The 22,108-nt window shown below is 65.4% G+C and overlaps 1 protein-coding gene across 2 annotated transcripts in view; it reads left to right on the top strand.

The window, feature by feature from the left end:
- VAV2 (vav guanine nucleotide exchange factor 2) overlaps positions 1–22,108 on the top strand; it is a 100,727-nt gene that overhangs the window by 68,168 nt on the left and 10,451 nt on the right. For both annotated transcript variants that reach the window (XM_045196800.2, XM_053919034.1), the window contains exons 5-20: positions 2,378–2,480; positions 4,923–5,021; positions 5,866–5,934; positions 6,862–6,962; positions 7,966–8,065; positions 8,970–9,065; positions 9,685–9,753; positions 11,174–11,260; positions 13,250–13,335; positions 13,976–14,108; positions 15,996–16,105; positions 17,132–17,233; positions 17,572–17,660; positions 20,271–20,287; positions 21,016–21,037; positions 21,827–21,954. In XM_045196800.2, the coding sequence (XP_045052735.1) occupies positions 2,378–2,480; positions 4,923–5,021; positions 5,866–5,934; positions 6,862–6,962; positions 7,966–8,065; positions 8,970–9,065; positions 9,685–9,753; positions 11,174–11,260; positions 13,250–13,335; positions 13,976–14,108; positions 15,996–16,105; positions 17,132–17,233; positions 17,572–17,660; positions 20,271–20,287; positions 21,016–21,037; positions 21,827–21,954 (1,411 nt within the window). The remainder of the gene's footprint in view (positions 1–2,377; positions 2,481–4,922; positions 5,022–5,865; positions 5,935–6,861; positions 6,963–7,965; positions 8,066–8,969; positions 9,066–9,684; positions 9,754–11,173; positions 11,261–13,249; positions 13,336–13,975; positions 14,109–15,995; positions 16,106–17,131; positions 17,234–17,571; positions 17,661–20,270; positions 20,288–21,015; positions 21,038–21,826; positions 21,955–22,108) is intronic.

The raw sequence follows: 22,108 nt of genomic DNA, 5'->3' as shown, positions 1-22,108 counted from the left end.
AGATGGAGGAGAGCCTGAGCCAGGCCCTGCACCTGTGCTCGAGATGCAGGAGGGGCCCCGTTGGCGTTGGGGGGCTCGGCCCTCGGACGCCTTGTCTGCGTCCCAGTGGCCTGCTGGGGCCTCCCAGCGTTTTTCAAGTCCCACCTGACTGGGAGGCCCCCCGACCCCTCCAGCTGCCCCTGTCTGCCCGCTCCTTCAGGTGGCTCCTTCAGGTGCCGTGGCTCCTCTCTGGGGTCTTAGTGCCGCCGGTGCCTGCCCCGCCCCACGGTCAGTTGGTGGCCCCGGGTCTCTCTGACCCCTCTGTGCCCACTTCAGAGTTCAGCCCCCTCAGGTGCTCCGGAGTGAACGCCTGTGCTCCCACCTTGGGCTGGCCCAACCCCCAGGGTAAGCCCCCGAGGGAGATGCAGCGGGACGGGAACAGGCTCCCCAGAAGGTCCCTGAGGTCTCGGCAAGCCCCCGCATCAGCGCCCGGCTCCCCATCTGAGCGGCGAGAGCGCGGGCTCGGGAAGGAAGCGAGGCTGCGTCCGGAACGCTGATGCTGGTGGGGGCGCTGTGAGGGGGGGCCCTCGCACTGGCGGTCTGCTGCCCCCTGCACCCGGGGACCTCCCGGCCGCATCCTGGGCCGACTCTCCGTCCTTTTTATTAATGTCATTGTTTCCTAAAACGTTTAACCGTCAGGCTGTGGCTCGGTGGGCTGGGGCGTTGCCCCGTAACTGAAAGATTGGAGGTTCAGTTCCTGGTCAGGGCTTACACCTGGGCTGCGGTTTGATCTCTGGTCCCGGTGCTGACAATTCCTGGTCGCGTACAGGAGGCAACCAGTCCATGTTTCTCTCCCTCCCTCTCTGTCCAGAAGCAATGGAAAAGTGTCCTCCGCTGAGGATTACAAAAACATATTTAAATATCGGAGCCCCCCGCCCCCACGTCCTTCCACGGCCCCCCAGAGCAAAGCCGCTGTCCCCAGACGGGATGAACGGCCTCATCCGCGTGTGAGGGAGCAGCTGGGCGCTGCCCTGCCTCTGCTCCGCTCCGCTCGGTCACGGTTTTCCACGCCGGCTGTGTCCCAGGCTCCCTCTGCTGCACCATAAAACCTGGACGTCCGGCCCGCAGGGCCTTGTCTGTACCCTGGGACCCAACGGGGGGGGGGGGGGGGGCGAAGCTCCCGGAGCTGTTTCCTTTGCAAAGTAGCAATAGCAGCTTCCTCCCCATGCTCTGCTCCCTCCCCCAAAGCCCCTCCCCCGCCACAGAGGGGTGCGGCTGCCCAGTCTCCCTGCCTCTGCTGCACCCCAGCCTTTGGGATGACAGCTAATATTCAAAAGCGGGGCCTGGGGGGCCAGGAGCCCATTCCTAAGAGGGGCTGGGTGTCATTTCCATTCTCCCCCACCTCCCTGCATTGTGGCCGCCCCACAGGGTACAGAGGGGGGCTCCTACGTTTCAGTTCCTTCTCGATGCGCACTTTGCGGGCCCGCTTGGAGCCCAGGCTATGGGGCCCAGGGTAAGCCCGCCCGAGCACAGTTGCCCTGAGGAGGGCGGCCCCCCCCCCCCCTGCTCGCCCTGGGCCTGGGCGGTCCTGCCCCTGAAGCACCAGGGTGGCCCCGGGGTGGCCATGGGGGCTGCTGGGTGGTCGGAGTGGCTCTTTCGCGCATTTGGTGAATGTTTGCCGAGCACCTGCTTTGTATCAGGCATGGCGAACAGAAGGGACAGGACATTGGGTTTGTCGGGGGAAGAGACAGCTTCTTCCACAGTCACAGATATTTGGAGGTGCAGCGAGGGGGTGTGCTTCGTAGGGAGCGGCAGGGAGAGTCCGGGGTCGCAGACTGGGCGGGGATCCGGGAAGGCCCCTTGGGGGAGGTGCCCCCGACCCGCCTGTGTCTTCCAGGGCAGAGGTGGCCACTTGTCGCAGGAGAGTCAGGGCCAGGCCACCAGCTGCAACCACGGTCTGCGAATTACAGGCTAAGTGGTGATTTTCTTGGTACTCATTTGGGGAGGTGCATCCCGGGCTCCGGGTCCCTCTGCTCTGTGTCCTTACCCTGTGACCTCTGCACCTTGACCTTCACCCTGGGGGGACCCTGGGCTGAGCGGTCTGGGCTCCAGGTCGCAGGTGTGGGCGGGGCGGAGGGCGTTGGGCGGAGGGACTCCCTCATCCCGCTCCAGGCCTGCGCCCTGAGTCCCCAGCGTTCACTGACCGGCTGGGGAAGCGCAGGGCGTCCTGCACCTGCCGGATCTAAACTCGCAGTCGCGGGCACGCAGGCGCTTGCCCCGTTTTATGGAGCAGGGGAGACGGAGGTCCGGGGGGGGGGGGGGGGGGAGCTCTCCGCAGCACTGCTGCCTCTCCCCTCGGCGGCGACCCCTTCCCTCTGACGGCTTCCCTCCCGCGCAGCGAGCATGACCTGGGGGAGGACATCTACGACTGCGTCCCGTGCGAGGATGAAGGCGACGACATCTACGAGGACATCATCAAGGTGGAGGTGCAGCAGCCCATGGTAAGCCGCCGCCCCCGCCCACCTGCCCCCATGGGCTTTTGGACCTGGCAGAGCCAGCCCAGCGCCGGGCCGTGATGGGGAACTGCTCCCCAGGGCCCCGCGTTCCCGTGAGTCTCCTAAGGAGCCCAGGGGGCAACTCGGTTGCCACCAAGACCTTCCACGAGGCGTTGCCGTGGAATTCTCCCTGCAAGTCCTTCCCGCCAGGCGTGGTAGCCGGAGCGCCGTCTGGCACCGCTGGCATGGGTACCCCTTCGTGCAGAGCACGAGGACGCGGCCCTCGCCTCAGTGAGCCAGCTGCGTGTCTTCTTACTCCTGAGCAGGTGGCCCTCGCGGCTCTGGATGCCAGTGTGGGTTGGTTGCCCATAGCTGCTGTGTGGGAGGTGGGGGTCCTGTGGGCCCCGGCGGTCCACAGCCCCTAGGCCCCCAAACTCTAGGGGGTAGTTGAGGTGCCGCTAACCAGCTCCGGAGGCTTTAGATGCCCTTTGCTTTACGGAAGAAATGGGGCCGCGTCTCAAAAAGGGAATTTCGGCATTGCCCTTCCTGCGGCGGCGGTGCCAGCCGGTGGGGAGAAACGGAAAGCTGTGAGTGGCTCAGGCTCCGGCCAGGCCTTTTCTGCGCGAGGGGCAGAGAGGCATGGCCTGAAGGGCAGCGGCTCTCATCACCCCCAAGCTCAGCTCCTAAGAACAGGTTTCTCGTTTTTGCCCCAAGGGTCTGAGGGTGGGTCTCCTGCCCCACTACCACCAGGGGCCTCACTGTGGAGAGTCAGCTGTGGGTGTGCCTGGGGTGGCTTTGCCCTCCCTGGGCAGCCAGGCAGTGAGGCAGCTCTGTCCCTGAACCTTTCTGGGGCATCTGTGAGGGGCTGGGAGGCCATCTCCTTGCCCTGCGGCTGGCGGCCCCTGCTTCGCTGTTCCGGGCGCCTGGCAGGGCTGCCTGCACCGGGCACCTCACTCCCCAAGCCCTTTCCAGGCAGGTGTGACGCACGGGCAGTGTGTGGGCAGTAGCCTGGGGGGTGGGATGGAGGGTCCCTGGACCCCAGGTCATCCGAGCTCCTGAGAGACCCCTGCACATGTCTGGCCTGCAGGGACCCCACAATGGGCACCCCCAGAGTCCTCTGCTGTCCCTGGTCCTGAAGTGAACAGGGCAGGACCTGGGGGTGCTGGGGGCCGTGCCCACCTGCATCCTGGGGACGGGATGGCGCCCCACTGGCCCTGTTCTGCTCACGAGCTGTCGAGTCCACTCGGACAGGGCGGGTCTCCTGCCTGAGATAAAGCCGCCGGTCCCATTTCCTCCCCTGTCAGGTCGGGGACTATCTCAGCAGCCTGAGGGCGGGTAATGGAGATGGTGACTTTGGTAAAGGCAGATAAAGCCCCAGAGGGTGGCAGGTGTCACTCTCGGACGCCAGACGTGGGAAGCCCAGCAGCGGCTTCGTCCCCTCGCTGCCCCCTCACCCAGCCGGGCCGGCGGCCATCCCTGAGGCTGCAGGCCTCCCTGAGCACCCCCAGCCACGCTCACGGCGGGGGTAGCGCGCCGGCACTGCTAACCGGGTCTCTCTGCCGTTTGCTTCCACGCTTGCAGATTAGGTACATGCAGGTAAGCACAGCCTGCGTCGTCTGCCTCCTCCTCTGCCGGCGGCCTCGGGCCTCGGCCCCGGTCCCGTTCTACCCAGCTTTAGGGGGATTGTGGTCCTTCCCACGAACTGCTGAGAGCGACAGCCCCTGGGATGAGCAGGCCTGTCACCGGGGGGGAGCCTTGGGGTCTCCGGCCGACCCCGGCCCCTGGGGCGGATGCCTGGGCGGCTTTGCAGAGCTGCAGCCCCCGACCCTGGGCCTGTCTCAGAGGAGCATGGTGTCGGGGTGTGTGTGAGCCTGAACGTCCTGTCACGTGGCCCGGCTCCGTGTCCCCGGAGGCGACCACCTCCCTCCGAACAGTCACGCCACCCTCCCCCAACGGCCCCTTTCCCAGCCCCTGTGGCCACGGTCTCTGGGTCAGTCCTGCCCCCAGCCACATGCCCCCCGGAGGTGGGGGGCAGGCTGTGCCACGGAGTCGTGCCCCCAGTGACCCCTGGTTGGAGGCCAGGGGATACTCAGAAGCCCAGCCCTACGAGGAATTGGTGACTTCTCTGAGGCGCTAACTGGCTGATGCTGGGATGGCCACTCAGTTGGCTGACCTGGGTCCTTAGGGGACTCAAAGGCTCTCCCCACGCACATAGTAGGTGCTTTAAGCAAGTCATGCCTGCTGTGCGCCCTCCCTTCTCTGGCACTGCCACCCGTTCTCGGGTTCACCCCACATCGCCCCCTCGCACCTCAGTTGCCTTACCTGTAAAGGGAGGGACAGGCCTCGGGCTCCCGCTGTGTCCCACGCAGGCACCCCACAGCCAGGCCCGGGCGGTCCGCGGGCACAGGCCTGGCGGCGTCCCGGCTCACGGCGCGTGTCGCCCTCTAGAAAATGGGCATGACCGAGGATGACAAGAGGAACTGCTGCCTGCTGGAGATCCAGGAGACGGAGGCCAAGTACTGCCGGACGCTGGAGGACATCGAGAAGGTGGGCGGGGCTGCCGGCTCCCGGGGGTGGGGGGGGTGCTGGCACCAGGAGGGGACTCGGGCAGTGGTGACGGGTGGAGGCTCTCAGCTGGCTTTGCCATCCGGCAGCCCTGCGACCTGCCAGCACTGAGTGGGCTGGAAAAACCAATATTGCTTTTAAGATGGTACCTTCTTGGCTGTTCTTTGGTTGCGGTCCGGCCCAGTGGGGCCGTGAGGGGTACACCTCGGTGGGTCCCTCACTGTTGAGGGTACTGTGCGGCCCCCAGCCAGCAGTCCTGGAATGTTCCGTGGGCCCAGGTCTGGCTTGGGCCTCTGCCCCCTCCCCCGGCAGCCCCACCCCTTCTGAGAGTCCCAGGCCCTCGTCTCCTCCAAGGGACGGAAGGGGCAGGGAGAGGAGCCGGTGGCAAGTCCTTCTCTGCAGGGGCCTCCGGCAGGAGACAGCATTCAAGGCCAGCTGCCTCGCTGCCTGCCTCCCGGTGCCCCTGGGCTGGGAGAGCATCCCCTGAGGGCAGGTGTAGGGGTGCAGCCAGGAGTGTGGGCTCAGGAACCCGAGCGTTGGGTGGGAGCCTGTCACCACCTGCCCACAAGTGCCCTTCACCTCTGGGCCTCTGTTCTGTGAACATCTCAAACAATGTAGTGATGCTCCCCTCCGTCACTGTGGGGGTCAAGGCCGGTGCCACGTGGAGTGGCCCCTGGGGGCTCTGCCCATGCAGCCGGAGTGGGTGCCCGGTTGGTGCTCAGGCCCGCCCAGGGCATAGTCTGGATCTCCTAGAAGGCTCTCTGCTGAGCCGAGCCCCGGCTGGGAGCAGCCCCGCAGGGCTGAGACGTCGGGTTCTCTCTTCCAGAACTACATGGTCCCCCTGAGGCTGGTGCTGAGCCCGGGGGACGTGGCGGCCATCTTTATCAACCTGGAGGTGAGCATCCGTGCCCGGGGGCGGGGGTCCTGGCTGAGCCGGCGTGTTGACGGCGGGCGGTGATAGAGTACAGCTGCCTCTCCCTCCCGGACTTGGGTTTGAGGGGCTGGGGGGGACGCCAGGCCAGGGAGCTGTCCTCACCCGCTGTCTGTGCCAGCCCGAGTGGCTCAGACAGACACGCCCCGGGCGAGGGGTGAGGTTTGGTCAGCGGCTGCAGAGAAAAGTGTCTCCCGGCCCTCTGAGCAGGGCCGGATGTGGTCCCAGGGAGGCTGTCCCTGTGGGAGGGTCCACCCAGGCATGGTCAGCACACAGGGCCCGGCTGGCTCGAGGCTACACATTGGGGGCTCCCTCTACACTGCCTAGTGGCCATGGGGCGGCCCTGCCCACCCCCTCAGCACGCCCCCTCCCCGTCAGCTCGGGGGGTGGGCTCTGGTCCCCTGCTGCTCTCGGCCAACCGAGACCCTGGGTGTTCCCGCTGCGTGTGCCCCTGAGGTGGAGTTCATCTCCACGATCCGCGGCCGTGAGGGCGCCAGGGACGGAACAGGAGCCTGGGTGGGGCCCTTGGGGGAGCCCTGCGGTGCGGCATGCCCGTCACCTGTTTGCCCGGAAAGGGGGGAAAGAGCCCTGCCCAGGCCCGAGGCCCCCGCTCCACAACGGGGAAACTCGTCAGAGCCCAGGACCCTGGGGCCACCGTGGTCCCCTTCGGGCACCAGAGCCTGCCCTGGGTCAGCCACACACATCCGGACGGGTGGATGTGGCCGTGGGTGCCCCCCACAGACCCAGTGGGGGACCGCAGTGTGCTCACCGCCAAGCACCTCCCAGCTGGCACCCTCTATTTACCTGGGAACGCGCAGGGCGGAGAGGACCGTGCAGGCCCCGCCAGCCTGGAGGGCCTGGCCTCACGCTGACGGACGGCTTCCCTCCCAGGACCTCATCAAGGTGCATCGCAGCTTCCTGCGAGCCATCGACCTGTCCATGATGGCCGGGGGCGGCACTCTCGCCAAGGTCTTCCTCGAGTTCAAGGAGAGGTGCGTGCCAGGCCCCGCCCCCTCTGCAGGGCTCTCTGGTTCCACCCTGGGACCGTGCAGAGCTGATGGGGACATCACCCAGGTGGGAGTCCCTCGCTGTGCGTTGCCCAAGGCAGGTGGCTGTGCCACCCAGACCGTCCTCACCTGTAAAACTGAGAAAGCTGCCCACCCTCTGTCCTCACAGAGGAGCGGGCCCCTCCGTGCACAGCCTGGGTGGGCTGAGGCCTCTCAGGGGGCCCAGCAGCCACCTCCGCCTCTGGGTCGGGGGTCTGAGGGGCCGAAGGACATCGGAGCCATGACAGCCCTCCTGCTGCGCGCCAGGCCCCATGGAGTCGGGAAGCCGGGCCCCTGGGAGAATCTGCGCCTGAGCCTGAGCGGGGAGGTGCCGTGTAGCAGCTGCAGCTGGGGAGCAGCCGAGGCTGCCGGGCAGGTCCTGGTGAAGGGCTCGGGGACTCCTGGGCCAGGGGACATGACTGAGCGCCCAGCCTCCCTCGTCCTCAGAGCTGAGCGTCTTCCCCGCTGTGAGGGTAAACTGAGGCAGGGCCTGGGCCTCTGACGTCCACGCCCAGAGGAGGACTGCTGTGGCAGGGAGGGCAGAAGGGCCTGGACCTCTGGGGGTGTGGGACCAGCGCCAGCCTTGATGGGGTCCCGTGTGAGGGGCTTCTCCCTTCTGGCTGTGGCCCCTTTCGGCCCCGACCTGGAGTAGGGCCACAGAAGGGGGCCTCCTCGGGTTTGGGGAGAGCAGGGTCCCCTTCTTCCCAATGCTTTGGCCGCCCCGCTCCGAGCCAGGCGTTATTTTGGGAGCGGGGAGGAAGCTCCCACCGGAAAGAACCCGTTCTGCGTGTTTGCGCGTGAGGAGGTGTCGCAGGGAGAGACCTGTTTGCCGGGCACTTACAGCCGCCGCAAAGCCGAAGTGGCTCGCGGCTTCCTTCGCGGCTCGAGTGTACATGTGTCTACATGTCCCTGCACGCGTGTGCATGTGTGTGCTTGTCTGCACGCCCAGGCTCCTGATCTACGGCGAGTACTGCAGCCACATGGAACACGCCCAGAACACGCTGAACCAGCTCCTCGCCAGCCGGGAGGACTTCAGACTGAAAGTCGAGGTAACCGTGGCTTCCCGGCCTGCCCCCCGGCCTGTCCCCGGCCTGCACCTCTCAGGCAGCAGCTCACTAGCCTCTTGCCCATTTTGTGGGAAGCAGGGAGGCGGGTAGGGATAAGACTCTTTCGTAGATGATATTAGCAGGTGGTTTTCTCTCCTTTGTTGGGGCGGGGAGTGGGCAGGTGGGGGTCACTGTCCTGGACAGAATGCAGCCTGAGCCCTTGGGTGCCGTTGAGGTGGGCCCCAAGGACCAGATCTGGCTCAGCGAGGGGCTAGGTCTGACCCCTTGTGGCCCTGGCCTGTGGGGACCCCAAGGGGGCTCCAGGTGACAGACGTTTGCTGGGAGCCGTGGAGACTCCCTCCCGTCCCATCCTCACCCCAGCTCAGGGCCACGCCTCATCGGGTTTTCCCGTGTGAGCCCCTCTCCAGGACCCTCCGTCATCCCTTTCCTTGGGGTCAGTGAGGCTGCACCCCAGGCTGGGGCTCCTGTGGCAAACCCTGTTTCCAGGGTGGACCCTGAAGCAGGGTCCCTTTGCTCCGTCAGGGCTGGGGCCGCCTCTTGGAGACGCAGGGTGCCCCCATGTGTCCAGGCAGCTAGTGGGAGCCTGGGGCTCGCCGGGTGGTCCCCCTCAGTGTGAGCTGGCTTCCCCGAGGGTCCTGATGCAGGCCCAGGAGGGCGCCAGCCCCAGAATCCCAGAGCCCTCGGTGTGGCCACTGCCGCCCCTTCGGCTGTGAGAGGCAGGGGCCCCACACGTGGTTGGGGGGTTCTGGGAGCCAGGCCAGAGAAGGACCAGACACCTGGGCCCCAGTTCTGGCCTTAGGTCTGCCCCAGCTAAGCTGTGAGCGCCTTGGGGTCCAGCGGCCCCGGGCGAGGGTGCTGTTCCCCACGTGCTGCCCCTGCCACCCAGGAATGCACGCTGAAGGTCCAGGACGGGAAGTTCAAGCTGCAGGACCTGTTGGTGGTGCCCATGCAGAGGGTGCTCAAGTACCACCTCCTCCTAAAGGTGAGCCCCTCTCTCCCCGGCCGGCAGACAAGGGCGGGGCCACGATTTAAGTCAGTTCATGCGCCGAGTGAGCAGACTGGGCAGTATGATTAGGAACTGCTCGTGTGTGCACGGGATGCTTGTCCCCCAAAAAATGCAGAAACAGTTATGGTTAAACTTGGTGAGAAAAAAGAGAAAATAGAAGACACAGAAGAGCGCCCTCCGACCGGGAATGAGAGAGTTCCTGCCTCCTTAGCCATGTCTGAGCTCCCTGGTAGCCATGGTAAAAATGGAAATAGCAAGTCTTTCTGGACAGACTGACCTGGGGGGAGGCAGGGGTTTCTGGGAGTTGCCAGGTGAGGCTCTTGAATGACTCAGCCAGGTCCTTGTTAGCTCCGTACCTTGCTTTGTGTTGCCTCGCATCCCCGTTGTCCCCAGGACTTGGGGACGGCCCTCTCCGAAGCAGTGTGTCGCCTGGGTGAGCGCCCATGGTCCCTCTGCTGGAGTCGGGCAGCCGACCCAGAGCCTGGGCCGGCGGGAGGGTCCCTGGGGGCCTCACTCCATGCACACCTGCGCCGGCGTGCAGGAGCGGTGACCCGTGGCTCCCTCTCACCACCTCCCCCCTCCCCCCCCAACATAGGAACTTCTGAGCCATTCCACCGACCGGCCGGAGAGGCAGCAGCTGAAGGAAGCACTGGAAGCCATGCAGGTGGGTGGGTAAACTGAGGCAGGGAGAGGCCGGGCTAGGCTTAAAGTACCAAGCGCGTGGTTTGGGACTGGAATTGGGCTTGCTAACGAGGCTTGCCCTGTGACCATAAACGTAGACTTCTTGGGGACAGCAAGAAACACCAAGGGACAGGGTGGTGCGGGAGACCCCCCCAGGGGCAGAGGGGCAGGTGAAAGGGGCTGATGGCCTCCTCTCTTCCTGCTTCCTGAGCAGCCACTGGGGCCAGCACACTTCCCAGGCACTGGACTCAGTTCCGGGCTGCCCCCCACCCAGTCTGGTGACCTCTGCTTCTGAAATTCCTGCCCCGCCCAGCCAGCCTTCCTCTGTCCTCCTCCCTCTGTCCACAGAAGCCCACTGTTCGGCCATGCCTCCCAGGGTGGGGGGCTCAGCTCCAGTCACTCCCCCTTCAACACCCCTCTGTGGCTCCCCTCTGCCCCCTGCGTCAGGCACAGGCTTATGTGGCTCTGCAGCTGTGTTGGCCACGGCACCCCAGATCTCAGACAAGCGTGGCTGCTGCCAGGCCCCTGAACACACTCCATCCACCCCCGACCCCGAGGGTTGGCTCGGGCGGGCCCCTCCTTGTCGCCTGGCCGTGTCCTGCGCATCCTGTCTTTGCAAGGTGACATTTCCCAGGAGGACTGTCCCCTCTGGGTTCTGCTCCTCTGGCCCGTGCCCCTGAGGCTGAGCGTCTGGACGGTGTGCCCAGCCACCTGCTAATGTCACTGCCTCTGCGTCTTGGACTCCACCCTGCCATGGGGCTCCTTGCAGGAACCTGCAGAGGGCGCTGGAGGGGGCTGGAGGCGGCCCCCACCTCAGCTTGGCCCGAGGGTTCCACCTGAGGCAGCCTGCCCTCCCGCTGGGCAGGGTCAGTGCCCTCCGTGTGGGTTCTCAGGGTGGGGCTGGGTCCCCTGGCTCTCTGCAGCGCTGGGTGCTGGGCCTGGTCACTCAGTCCTGTGGATCGCAGTGAGCACTGCCCCCTGGTGGCCGGCAGGCAGCTGCAGCACACGGATATGGCTAGACGTGGGGGTCACCCACCCACATGTGGCAGAGGCTCCTGGGCAGTGGCCTGCGGGGTGTCCACTTCCCAAAGCTAAGAAGTCAGCCTATCCAAGTCTCCTGGGCTGCCTGTTTTTCTAATCTAACCTAGAAGCAGATCAGGGCAGGAGTTTGGGGTTCCTGGCCCAGCACCTAGGGTGTGCTTTTGGGTTGGTGCTTTTCTGCCTCAGTGTCTTCATTTGTCAAATGGGGTTTTGAGGGCCAGATCCCCCTCTGGCGGATGGTTGAAGGGGCTGCGCAAACACCCAGCCCTGGGTGGGCGGACGCAGGGTGGGGTTGGCGGCGGAGCCCACTGGCCCTTCCCAGCACAGGCTTGCTAACCCCTCCCCACCCTGTCCTTCTCCAGGACTTGGCCATGTACATAAATGAGGTCAAGCGGGACAAAGAGACCCTCAAGAAAATCAGCGAATTCCAGAGCTCCATAGAAAACCTGGTAAGTGCGGCCGGCCCTCCCTGGGGTGGGGGGCAACGAGGGGTCTTAAAGATGCCTTCGCGATCCCATTACCAAATGCGCCGCAGCGAGAGTGTGCCTGTCCGGCCAGGTCCTGGGAGCCGTGACCCCCGGTGCGTGCCAGCCAGCGCGGTGCCCGGCGCTCAGGGGGCCGGCTGCTCACAGGCGGGGCAGCCCAAAGGAGGCTGGTACCAGCCACCCTGCCCACCCTCCCTGGCCTGCACCGAGGATGCTCTCAGGTCCAAGAGGCCGTGGCTCCCAGGGGGACGGTGGAGCGTGTTGGCCCATGCTGCCCGGGAGCTGCCCTCGGGCCTTCCTATGCCCGTTGGCATCGGTCAGGCAGGGCTGCCACCTAATGGGACCCTCAGAGGCTCACCCCTGGGCACTGGGGAGAGGAGCTGGGCCATCCAGGGAGCAGACAGACATGTCCACGCTCGTGTCCCCCAATGACTCAGGGTCCTGCCGGGTGTTGACCCAGCGTCGCCCACTTCTGCTCGGTCGCCATGCGGGGCCAGATGCTTCTTCGCTGTGGGGTCCGCCCTGTGCGTTGCGGGATGGCGAGCAGCCAGATGCTGGTGGCACCCTCCCTTGGGGGCCCAGTGGTGACAGCCAAGTGCATCTTCAGACATGGCCAGGTGCCCCCTGGGGACAGAAATGCCCCCGGCTGAGAGCCGCGGGCTTGTACCAGGGGTTTTCTCTCTCCGGTCCCCGAACTTGGCAGGGTCCTCATGAATCTCTGTCAAGGTCAAATCAACACGGAAGCTTTGGCAAGGCAAGCTCCGGGAGCCCAGGCCGACACCTGCTGCCCGTGTTCCCCCCTCACCCTCCGGGACCAAAAGAGCCAGAGGGGGTGGGCCCCGCGTGCCGCGGCCTGGAGAGTGCCCGTCACAGGTCACCAGGGAAGGAAAGAAGGCCTCAAACAGGAGGTTAGGGACGGACATCCCGTGGGCTGGTTTGCAGTGCTGGTGGCACCCGGTGGGCCGAGGGGGTCCGATTTCCCCCCGCTGATGACTTCTAGATGCTCCGTGATGGATGGGCATGACTGTTGTCACATAAAGAGAAGAATTTTGTTCATTGTTTGAAAAATTTTTTAATTGTGTATAAAAAATAACAAAATGACGGCCTTCGTGGTGAACCGGCATGGAGCTCTCCCTTGAGCCTGGCGCCACCCAGCCTGCGTGTTCTGAGCCGGCCACCCCGGGGGCGCGGTGCTTTGCCTCCGACCCTCAGAGGGGAGACATGGAGGCCCAGAGGGAGTCGCTGCCCAGGGCCCTCACCCCAAAACTGCCATGCTCCGAGTCTCCTTCTGGCAGCTTCTGGAATGTTCAGAGAACCGAGAAGAAGATGCTGAGAACCACCCAGTGCGGTGCCACGCGGACACTCGCCTTTCCCACCTGCGTAGACCACGCAGGACCCTGGCGAGAGCCCGTCTCTGAACCGAAGCCAAGGAGCTGAGATAACAAACGAGCCGGAAAACGAAAATGAAATCTCAGCACTCCGGCGAGGGTTTGCCGGGAAGCTGCTTCCTGTGGAAGAGCAGCCGCTGGCAGGACCCCTTGCCCGCCCGCCCGCCTGCAGTCTCCCTCTGATAAGGCCCTTTGTTCCCTTGAACTTGGCTTTCGGTGGGGCGTCTGGCTTTTCCTGCCAGGCCCCTGCTCAGAGCCCCGCACCACCGCCTCACCACCGTTGAGGTCAGCCTCGGTGCATCGCCGTTTGCTCCCGCAGGGCTGAAGGCAGTCCTTGCCGGGGCTGCGGGGTGGGGGGGACGGGAGCCCCCAGGCCCGTCCCTCCGTTGTCTGCTGTCCCCTTGTTCTGAGCACCAGCCAGGACGCCCTGCGTTCATTTCACTGGGCTCCTTCTCTAGATTCTGTGGGAGCCGTCCGCCTTGGGCTCGTGCACACCTGCTCCTCCTCCCAGTGCAGGAGCTGGGATGGGGGGCCCGGGGGCTGACGCCTCCCCTGTCTTTCCCAGCAAGTGAAGCTGGAGGAGTTTGGGAGGCCAAAGATCGACGGGGAGCTGAAGGTCCGGTCCATAGTCAACCACACCAAGCAGGACAGGTGAGCGAGCGGCAGCCCCGGGAGGGCAGCACCCAGCACAGTCAGGCACCCGCTGGACACAGCTTTTCCGGGGCAGAGAGCTGCCTGCCCACTCGGCTTTGTGTTGCTCCATTTTAATTGCTTCCTTCCTTCTCGGAGAGCGTGCTGGGGAGCTGTGTCCGCCAGCAGCTGCCACACCCATGGGGCTGCCCTGCCTGTGGCCAGCACTGGGCTGGGCTGGGCTGGGCTGGGGGGCAGCCAGAGGCCCCAACCAGCAAGCTCTCAGGCTCCTAGGAGCCGGTCAGACGGCAGCCGCGTGAGCTCTTTGCCAAGTGACCGAGGGATTGACCGAGGGGGTGCCCAGGCGGCTACAGGCACGGCTGCAGTGGAGCTGGCAGGCTTGCTGCTCTTCATTCCTCCGTGTGCACCTACTGTGTGCAAGGCCTGGGACCGTGACAGGGGACACCGGACATGGAGCCAGGGGTCGGGGAGCCCACAGATGCCTTGGGCCCCGGGGCGCTGGGGCAGGGAGGGCATGCTGGAGGAGCTGCGGCCGAGCAGCTGAGACCTGGTGGGGAGTCGGCGTCCGGGGGGAGAGCCGGGCGGAGGGAGCGCAGGGCGCGGGCTTCACTGATGGCCCCCTGGCCGTGCTGCTGGGCAGGTACTTGTTCCTGTTCGACAAGGTGGTCATCGTCTGCAAGAGGCGGGGCTACAGCTACGAGCTGAAGGAGGTCATCGAGCTGCTGCTCCACAAGGTGACCGACGACCCCACGAACAACAAGGACCTCAAGAAGGTGGGTCCCCCGTCCTCTGGGCCGTACCCGGCGGGGGCAGGCCGTGACGCCCCCCGAGGGAGGTGTGCTGGGGTGGTTTTGGGAAGAGGGAGAGGCAGACTGGAGCGAGTGGTGACCCTGACCTGGTGGGCTGCGGTGGGGAGGGGCCTTCCCTGGTCAGCCGTGCTCTTGTTGCTGTGACTTCTGCTGAAGGCAGGCCCGCTCTGTGTCCGCTGGCCTGGCCAGCCCCTGGCCTTTCTTTGAATCTCCTGGGGGCAGGCGTGGCCAGGAGCCCAGCTCCCCAGGGAGGAGCGGAGGGGCCCAGCCCAAGTTCTGGGTGAGAGCCGACCCTAGGCCATGGCCGCCTGGCTCCAGCCCACAGGGCCCCAAAGCAAGCGGTCCTTCCGGCCCTTCCCCAGCCCTTTGGAGGAGGGCTCTGGGTGGCCCACAAAGTGGCTGACAGACCGTGTCCAGCCAGTGGGCCATGGCAGCTAGGGGTGGGGCTGTGGTTACTCAGGGTGGGATCATGCCACCCAGGGGCGGAGCCAAGGCTATTGGGGGTGTGACCGTGGCTGCTGGGGGCGGGGCTATGGGTGGGGCCATGCTGCTGGGGTGGGGCTGCTGGGCCCTCCTGTTCAGTCCAGCTCCTGCAGAGACTTCAGCCCCCAGAGCTTGAGCCCTGACTGTGGGTGGCCCTGAGCTGGGCGTGGGGGCCAGGAGCCCACATGCGCAAAACCCCAGACCCCGGACTTCAGAGCTCACAGTGCGGAGTGCAGGCACCGCCTGGGGGAGCTCTTATGGGTCACCCACCTAACCCGGTCTGCACAAGCTACAGGGGCCCAGAGGGGTGACCTGAGGCCGCTCCCCAGTCTCAGGGCTGAAGGCGCAGCCCCCCAAGTCCCAGCCCCTGGCACCTCACCCTCTGGTAGGGGCTCTCGCTGGTTGCTCCAGCCTAGGGTGCCAGGCTGCAGCGCCCGCGGCAGGGCCGGGCTGAGCCTTGTAACATCCGTGTCCCCTTTCCTTCCTCTCCTCATGCTTCTAGTCTCATGGGAAAATGGTAAGGACCCGGCTGGGCCCGAGGAGGGTGGGTGGGCTCACGGCCTTCTTCCCGCCTAGTTTCTAAATCCTGACGATGACAGGTGTGCAGGAGAGAAGGTGGGCAGGTCACAGAGGGCGCTGTGTAGGGGGCCCGCCCCTGCCGGCCCCACCCCGGCCAAGCCCTGGAAGGCGAGGACCATGGCCGCTCTGGGCGTCCGTCTAGTCTCCCTCTGCCACCCTCGGCCCTTTCTCGGTGCCCTGCCTTTTTTTCCGTTGATTTGCCCCGGAGGAGCTTCTTTAGCATCACAGTCAGGAAGTGAAAGTGGGTGGGCAGGTGTCATAGGTGGGCAGGGCCAGTTCCTGACCGCTGGCTCCCCCGGGACCGCCTCCTGCATTGGGGGGGCCGGCTGCACCCGCAGTGCTCAGTTGTGGGCGCACTTGGCTGGGGGAGGGGGAGATGGGTCCCAGGAAACCTCGTTAGAAGGGTGTGCATGTGCACCCCCCACGTGCAGGCCTGGACATGAGCGCATGTGTGCACACGCACAGACAGGCACATGTGTACACACATGCAAACACATGTGCACACGTGTGAGCTGTACGCACGTGCAGGTGTGTGCAGGCCCATGCACACACGCACACACTGCGAACACGTGCACACAGGCATGGCTGCGTGCACACGTGGCATGTGCATAGGCACACAAGCGTGTGCTGTACCCATATGTGTATGCAGGCACGGACACACGAGTTAATATGCACACACATGTCCATACCCACGGCACACACACAGGCACATGCACACGAGCACGCACACACTCATGACGGAAGCCCTGCCCGCAGCAAGTGTGCCCTGCCTCCCGCCTCTCCCCACAGTGGTCCTACGGCTTCTACCTGATCCACCTGCAAGGCAAGCAGGGCTTCCAGTTCTTCTGCAAGACGGAGGACATGAAGCGGAAGTGGATGGAGCAGTTCGAGATGGCCATGTGAGTCTGGGTGGCCGCTCAGCGGGGCGGAAGCCCCGGGAGGAGTTTGTCTGCGACCCTCTCGGACAAGCTCGGGCGGACGCCTGGAGGCGGAGCCGACTGCAGCACCCCAGCTCCGCTCTGGTGGCGTCCTGGCTGTTTTACAATCTACCTGGCAGGAGCGCTTCCCCCTGTCACAGCCTGTCCCAGGTGGGCTCAGTGACTGCTACCTTGAGGCTGGCCTCGCCTGCCCGGCCGGCCAAGCAGTGAGTGGCAGGATGGTCGTGATGCCAGGTGGACCCATGGTGACCCGGGCCCTCGGGGCCTTACGGGCTGGTGGATTGCCACCTGTGTGTGGAAGGCCCAGAGCTGTGTGTCCGTGAAATCTGGGAGGAGCCCCAGTATGTCCGACAGGGAATGATCAGTGGGGCACCGGGGTCCCCACACACGTCGGACCTGACGCCAGAGGGGCGGGGGCCTGGCGCCCTCAGACTCTGCCAGCAGGCGGGCAGATGCACTCGCCTCCTGGCTGCATCCTCCTGGTGGGGTGGGCACGGAGGCAGGGCTCAGGCTCTGGGAGTACTGGGAGCATCGAAGAGCCCCGTCCGGGACACGGCAGACCGAGGCCAGTTGGCCACAGGCCGTCCCCGCCTCTGCCCCCGGCTCCCAGGGGTGAACTTTGCCCTGTCCCCCCGCCCCCCAGCCTTCCTGCGGTCTGGCAGTGGACGTGTCTCTAGGTGGGTGACAGGCGTAGTGTCTGACCCCTAAGTGCTCCAGGGCGCTTGCAGTGAGCCCGAGTCCACTGTTCAGAGTCGTCCGTCTCTGACTGTCTGCAGTGGAGCCCGCGAGCTCATCTGCTGAGTCTGCCCACGGCCGGCCCCTGTCAGCATGTGGCCACGGCCTTCGCCCAGAAGGCCTCTCCTGCCCGGCAGCAGCACTTTAACGTCCCCTCTCAGACCCTCGCCGGGCAGCCCCACACTGCGTCCCGGCTCAGCCCGGCTGGTGTGGGCTCAGGGCACCCAGGGGCCCCCCTTTCCCTCCCGCCAGGTCAAACATCAAGCCGGACAAAGCCAACGCCAACCACCACAGCTTCCAGATGTGCACGTTCGACAAGACCACCAGCTGCAAAGCCTGTAGGATGTTCCTCAGGTGAGGGGCCTCCTGCCCACCCCCACCCCTGGTCACGCCGACCACCTCCCTCCTCTGGCCCTGGGCCGGCCCATCAGCATCACATCCAGCTGGGGCGGGAGGCGCTGTCCCGGTGGGCACTCAAGGCCGGCAGAGCCAGGTGGGGCTGTCCTTCAGCGGGGAGAGGCACCAGGCTGCACATTAGGGCGGGGGTCCCGGAGGCCCTGGGCTATGCGGGTTGGGAGTTCTGTAGGGACGGTGAGGGGGGCCTGGGGCTCGATGGGCCCCACCTGTGGCTGCAGGGCGTGTGGCCTGGTCAGCGCCCGCCTCACCTCCACCTTCTCCCACTTCTGGCTCAGGGGCACCTTCTACCAGGGATACCTGTGCACCAAGTGTGGCGTCGGGGCGCACAAGGAGTGTCTGGAAGTGACGCCTCCCTGCAAGATCAGTGAGTACGGCCCCGCCCATCCAAGGGGCCCAAGCCTCCGGGGCTGGTCCTCGGGGCCACAGGTTGCGTCCCCAGCAGAGGGTCCCATTGCTCACAGATGCCCTTTGCCACCCTCCTGGCTCTGGCCAAGGGACACATGCTCCTACCCTGCCATGGTGACCCCCTGGGACAGAGATGAGGGAATTGAGGCTCAGAGAGAGGAGGACACCTGCCCTGGGTCACACGGTGTCGGGCTGGGGCCCTTCCGTGCCCACCCCCCCCCCCCCGCTGCTAACGGTGGTATCGAGGGCTTCCCTCTGCCTCTTCTCCGCCCCCTGCCTCACACCAGGGGTAAACTTCTAGAGCCCACCCCCAGTGGACACGAGATCCTCAGCCGTGCGTGGAGGTTTCTGACCAGAGAACCTCCGCCCTGGGTTGTTTTGCCCCGGCGCTCCCGGCTCTCTGTAGCTACAGCGTGTTGTTGAGGGCTCTCTCTCTCTCACACGCGCGCACACACACACACACACGTGCATGTGGGCGATGTTCCCCTCCTCCTCGTGCGGGCGTGTCAGAAGCCTGAGGTGTAGGGAGGGGGCGGGGCGCCCGACCTGGACAGCTGGACAGGCAGCCGAAAGCCCGAGGTGACTCTGGAAGGCTGCAGAGCCCCACGGGCGGGGCTGGCCCAGCACTGGGTCCCGATCCAGTGGGCGGCCCGATCCCCCCCCGTCCCTGTGAGTGGGTGCTGCTGCGCTGAGGGGGTCCCACTGCGTCTGCTTGTCGCCCAAGACACTTCTGCGAGAAGAGAAGGTTTCTCAATTTCCCATTTCCTGTCTGGCGCTGGCCCAGGACCCTGATAGGCCGGCCCAGGCCCCTGTCCTCACTTCAGGCCACGCAGCCCACCGAGGCCCTGCAGACCCTTCTGGTTTTGCTTGGCTTTGTGGCTTTGCCCAGCAACACTGCCCCCTAGTGGCCGCAGGGCCCTCACACTGTGACTCGGGCATTGTCTTGGGTACTTGGTGGCTGTCATTGTTCCGACCCTACAAGGAACAAACTCGTTGGAAATTTAGAGGAAAGAGAAAGAGAAGAAACGAAATACGTATGAGAAATAAATATCACCTGTGACTCACCAAGAAACAACCAGAGGCAGTGTTCCCACATAGCTCTCCGCAGCCCCCTCCCACACTTCGCCACCCCGTGGAGGCTCTGCAGCCCTCCAGGACCCCACTGACCCAGGTGGCCCCGTAGCCCAGCGGCGTCCTGCAAAGCAAAAGGTCGGCGGTTCGGTTCCCGGTCAGGGCACACACAGGCCTGGGTTGCAGGTTCGACACCCATCTTGGTGTTTAGCCACCTAGCTGCCTGCTCCAAGTCGGGCACCCTCTCTGCCCCCCACAAACCGATTTAGGGGAGTGGTTTCCCTGTGCTTCCCTTTCTGATTATTAAACGCCATTTCCTGTCGAAAATTCGGAAAACAGAAATAGCCAAGGAGATGAAAAAACGGTGTGCTGGCCAGCACGCCGTGTCCCTCCCGATGCAAACCCCACGCCCGCCCCGCTGCGGGCCTGTCTGTGTGGCTCTCGCTGTATCTGTAATTGGGATCTTCCCACAGGGGCTGATTCCAGTCTTTCAGGAGAGCAACCTCTTGCATCACTAAAGCCCCTGGAAGCCCCCGGTTTTGTCGAGGAGCCTGGTTCCCCTGCAGGCGTGTGCTTGGTTTCCTTCTTGTCCCTCTGAGGGGGGTGCCGTCCTGCCCGTGTCCTCTGGCCACTTCCTCTGGAGGGTTCCAAGCTGCTCTCTGTCCCACCTGGTGCTCTCGCCCTTTGTTCTGGGCACGGGCTCCAGGCAGCAGCCTTGGCCTTCGTTACCTGCACCCTGGGGCTCCGCCTGTGACCCAGGCCAAGGCGGGGTCGCTGTTGGCTGGCCCCAGGGCCAGGCTGTCCCCGAGAGCCTCTCCCACGGGGAGCCTGGGCACCGGCTGCATCACCTGCCCTGCCCCGCCGGCGCCCACCGAGCCTGTCCCCCCTGTTCTGTGGCGTCTGCCCAGAGCCATCTGCCCCGCGAGTGTCCAATGGTGTGAGGCTGCGTTGGCCACACACCTCAGGTAGCCCCTGAGGTCCTTGCTTTGTCCGTTGCTGAGGCGGCAGACCCACTGGGCACATGGCCAGCACCCAGCCTGGCGCTGTGTCCTCTCTTTAGGGCCCTGGGCAGGTGGCAGGGGTCTCTGGTATGTGCGCCTTCCATGTGGTGAGCTGAGGTGCCGGGTGGGTCCTTCGGCATGCAGGCGCCCGCGTGTGTAAGACGAGGCTGCCAGGCACGGCCGCCTTGCCAGGCACTGCTAGTCTGTTGGGAAAACCTCCCCTGGGGCCCAGGCTCCCCCAGTGCCCAGGTACCTGCTGCCCCGCAGCAGAGGAGCTGGGCAGGAACCCACCTGCCACTGGGTCCTAAGCCCTGTCTGCATTCTCCTGTGGGCCCCTAAGAGCTCAGGACCTGCCAATGGAAGTGACAGACTTCCGTCGTGGCCCGCTGGGCGTGTCTGTGCCGGGCGTGACCCGCAGCACCTCGCTCCCGCTGGGTGGGGGCCCTGGCCTGCGCGCTGGTGCCTGCCCCCCAAGGCCCGATCTGCTTCTGTTTCAGGTTCGCCTGCAGACCTGGTGAGTCCCCGAGCTCGTCTCCCGCCGCCCCGCACCCTGCACGCCCCACACTCCCAGCAAGGCCCACATGCCGACTCTGAGCACTCCTGGGGCCGCGCAGCAAGCCAGCCACCCCAGTCACAGGGCCCAGACGGCTGCGCCCTGCCCAGCCGCCCTCCCGTGCCCCTGCCCGGCGGCTGGCTCACGGCTGTGGGTGCCCAGTGTTGTGACGTGCGTCTGCCCCCCTGCCCCCCGTCTGTCTAGCTGACTGGAGGGTAAAGTCTCTGAAGTCACGAGTGGGGTGTGGACATTGTGTCTGGCCCCAGCTGTGGGGCCAGTGCAATTAACTGGCACTTAAAAGCTCCTCATCAGGCCCTGCTTGGGGTGCAGAGATGCCCTAGTTGTACGGAGCAGGACGTGTCCCAGGCAGCTGACAAAGCCCAGGCTCAGGGCAGGGAGGCCCCAGGGCTGGGGTGGTCCAGGCAGGCTTCCTGGAGGAGGGGAGCTACTGGTACAGATTGGGAGAGGGGAGGGGTGACATGGGCATCTCAAGGCTGGACGGGGCACCAAGGCGGAAGGTAGAGTGAGGAAAGGGGGGCTGCCATGGAGGGAGCCTGTCACCAATGCCCCCAGGAGTCTAGGGCGTGTCCCTGTCCCCCTTCCCGCCTTTACCCGTCTCGGTGGGGGCGTGGGCAGTGTCTGAGGGATCAGCCTTCTCTCGTCACTGGTGTCTGTCCTTGCCTTCACAGGATGCCCCTGGAGCTGGACCAGGTGAGTCTGCGGGTTCAGGCCTCTCAGCTGCTGTCCGCGGCGGTGGCCACCCTGGGTGCCAAGCTCGGGCCTGGCCAGGTGACTGCCCAGCTTCCCCAGCCTTCTGGGCTCCGCTCCCACTCTGAGTGTGTCCACTAGCCCCTGGCCTGCCATCAGGGCCACCTTTCCTGGGACGAGGAAGTGCTGGGCGTAGGGACAGGGCCCCGCCAGCCAACTGGCGGCGTCCTTGGACATGGAAACGCTGTGTGCCATTTTCGGTCTCCCCCTGCCCCCTGCCCCTACTCTGAGTGATGTCTTGCGAGTGTGGCTTCTCAGGGTTCAGGGCTGACAGCATCACGTGCCAGGAAGTCTCAACGCCGTCCCAGCGCCGGGAAACCTAGGCACGCTGCTGCCCCTGGGGCGCTGCCGGGCCTATGCCGGCATCCGCGTCAACGCAGGGCCTGGTCTAGGATCGGCCCGCACTTTCTGGGGGGCTCAGTCGGGACCCCCATTTCAGCCCCAGAGCTGCCCAGACCAGCTGTGTGGCCTTGGCAAGCCCCTGGCCCGGCTGACCCCGGCGCATCTGTGACACAGGGACCCCGTCCCCGGTTGCCCTGGGCCCAATTCCCTGCCACAGCTGGGAAGGTGCTGGGAAGAAAGTGGGAACTGGAAGTGCCCTTTGAAAATGAGCTGCTGCCCCCGCCCCAGCCCCCCGGGTCTGTCCATCGCAAAGCACACGGAACAGCGGCGCGGGAGTCTTCCGGGCAGGACAGTGTCCCGAGCCACCCCCTGCTGCTCTGTCCCCCACAGGGCCCAAGATGGTGGCTGTGCAGAATTACCATGGCAACCCTGCACCCCCCGGGAAGCCGGTGCTGACCTTCCAGACGGGCGACGTGATCGAGCTGCTAAGAGGCGACCCCGAGTCTCAGTGGTGGGAGGTGGGTCCTGGGCCTGGACGGTGGGTCCCGGCTCCCCCAGCCCCGCTCCAGGGCAGAGGGCAGAGGCCGGCGCCCCCAGCATGGCCATTGGTGGAGGGCAGTGGCTGTAGCCTTGGGTCCTTGGAGCATCTGCTCTTACCTGGGAGGGAGTGCA

This window comes from Desmodus rotundus, chromosome 1 (assembly GCF_022682495.2).
Source record: "Desmodus rotundus isolate HL8 chromosome 1, HLdesRot8A.1, whole genome shotgun sequence".
Taxonomy (NCBI): domain Eukaryota; kingdom Metazoa; phylum Chordata; class Mammalia; order Chiroptera; family Phyllostomidae; genus Desmodus; species Desmodus rotundus.
The sequence above is the reverse complement of the archived record's forward strand: the minus strand, read 5'-3'. Positions and strand labels throughout refer to the sequence as shown.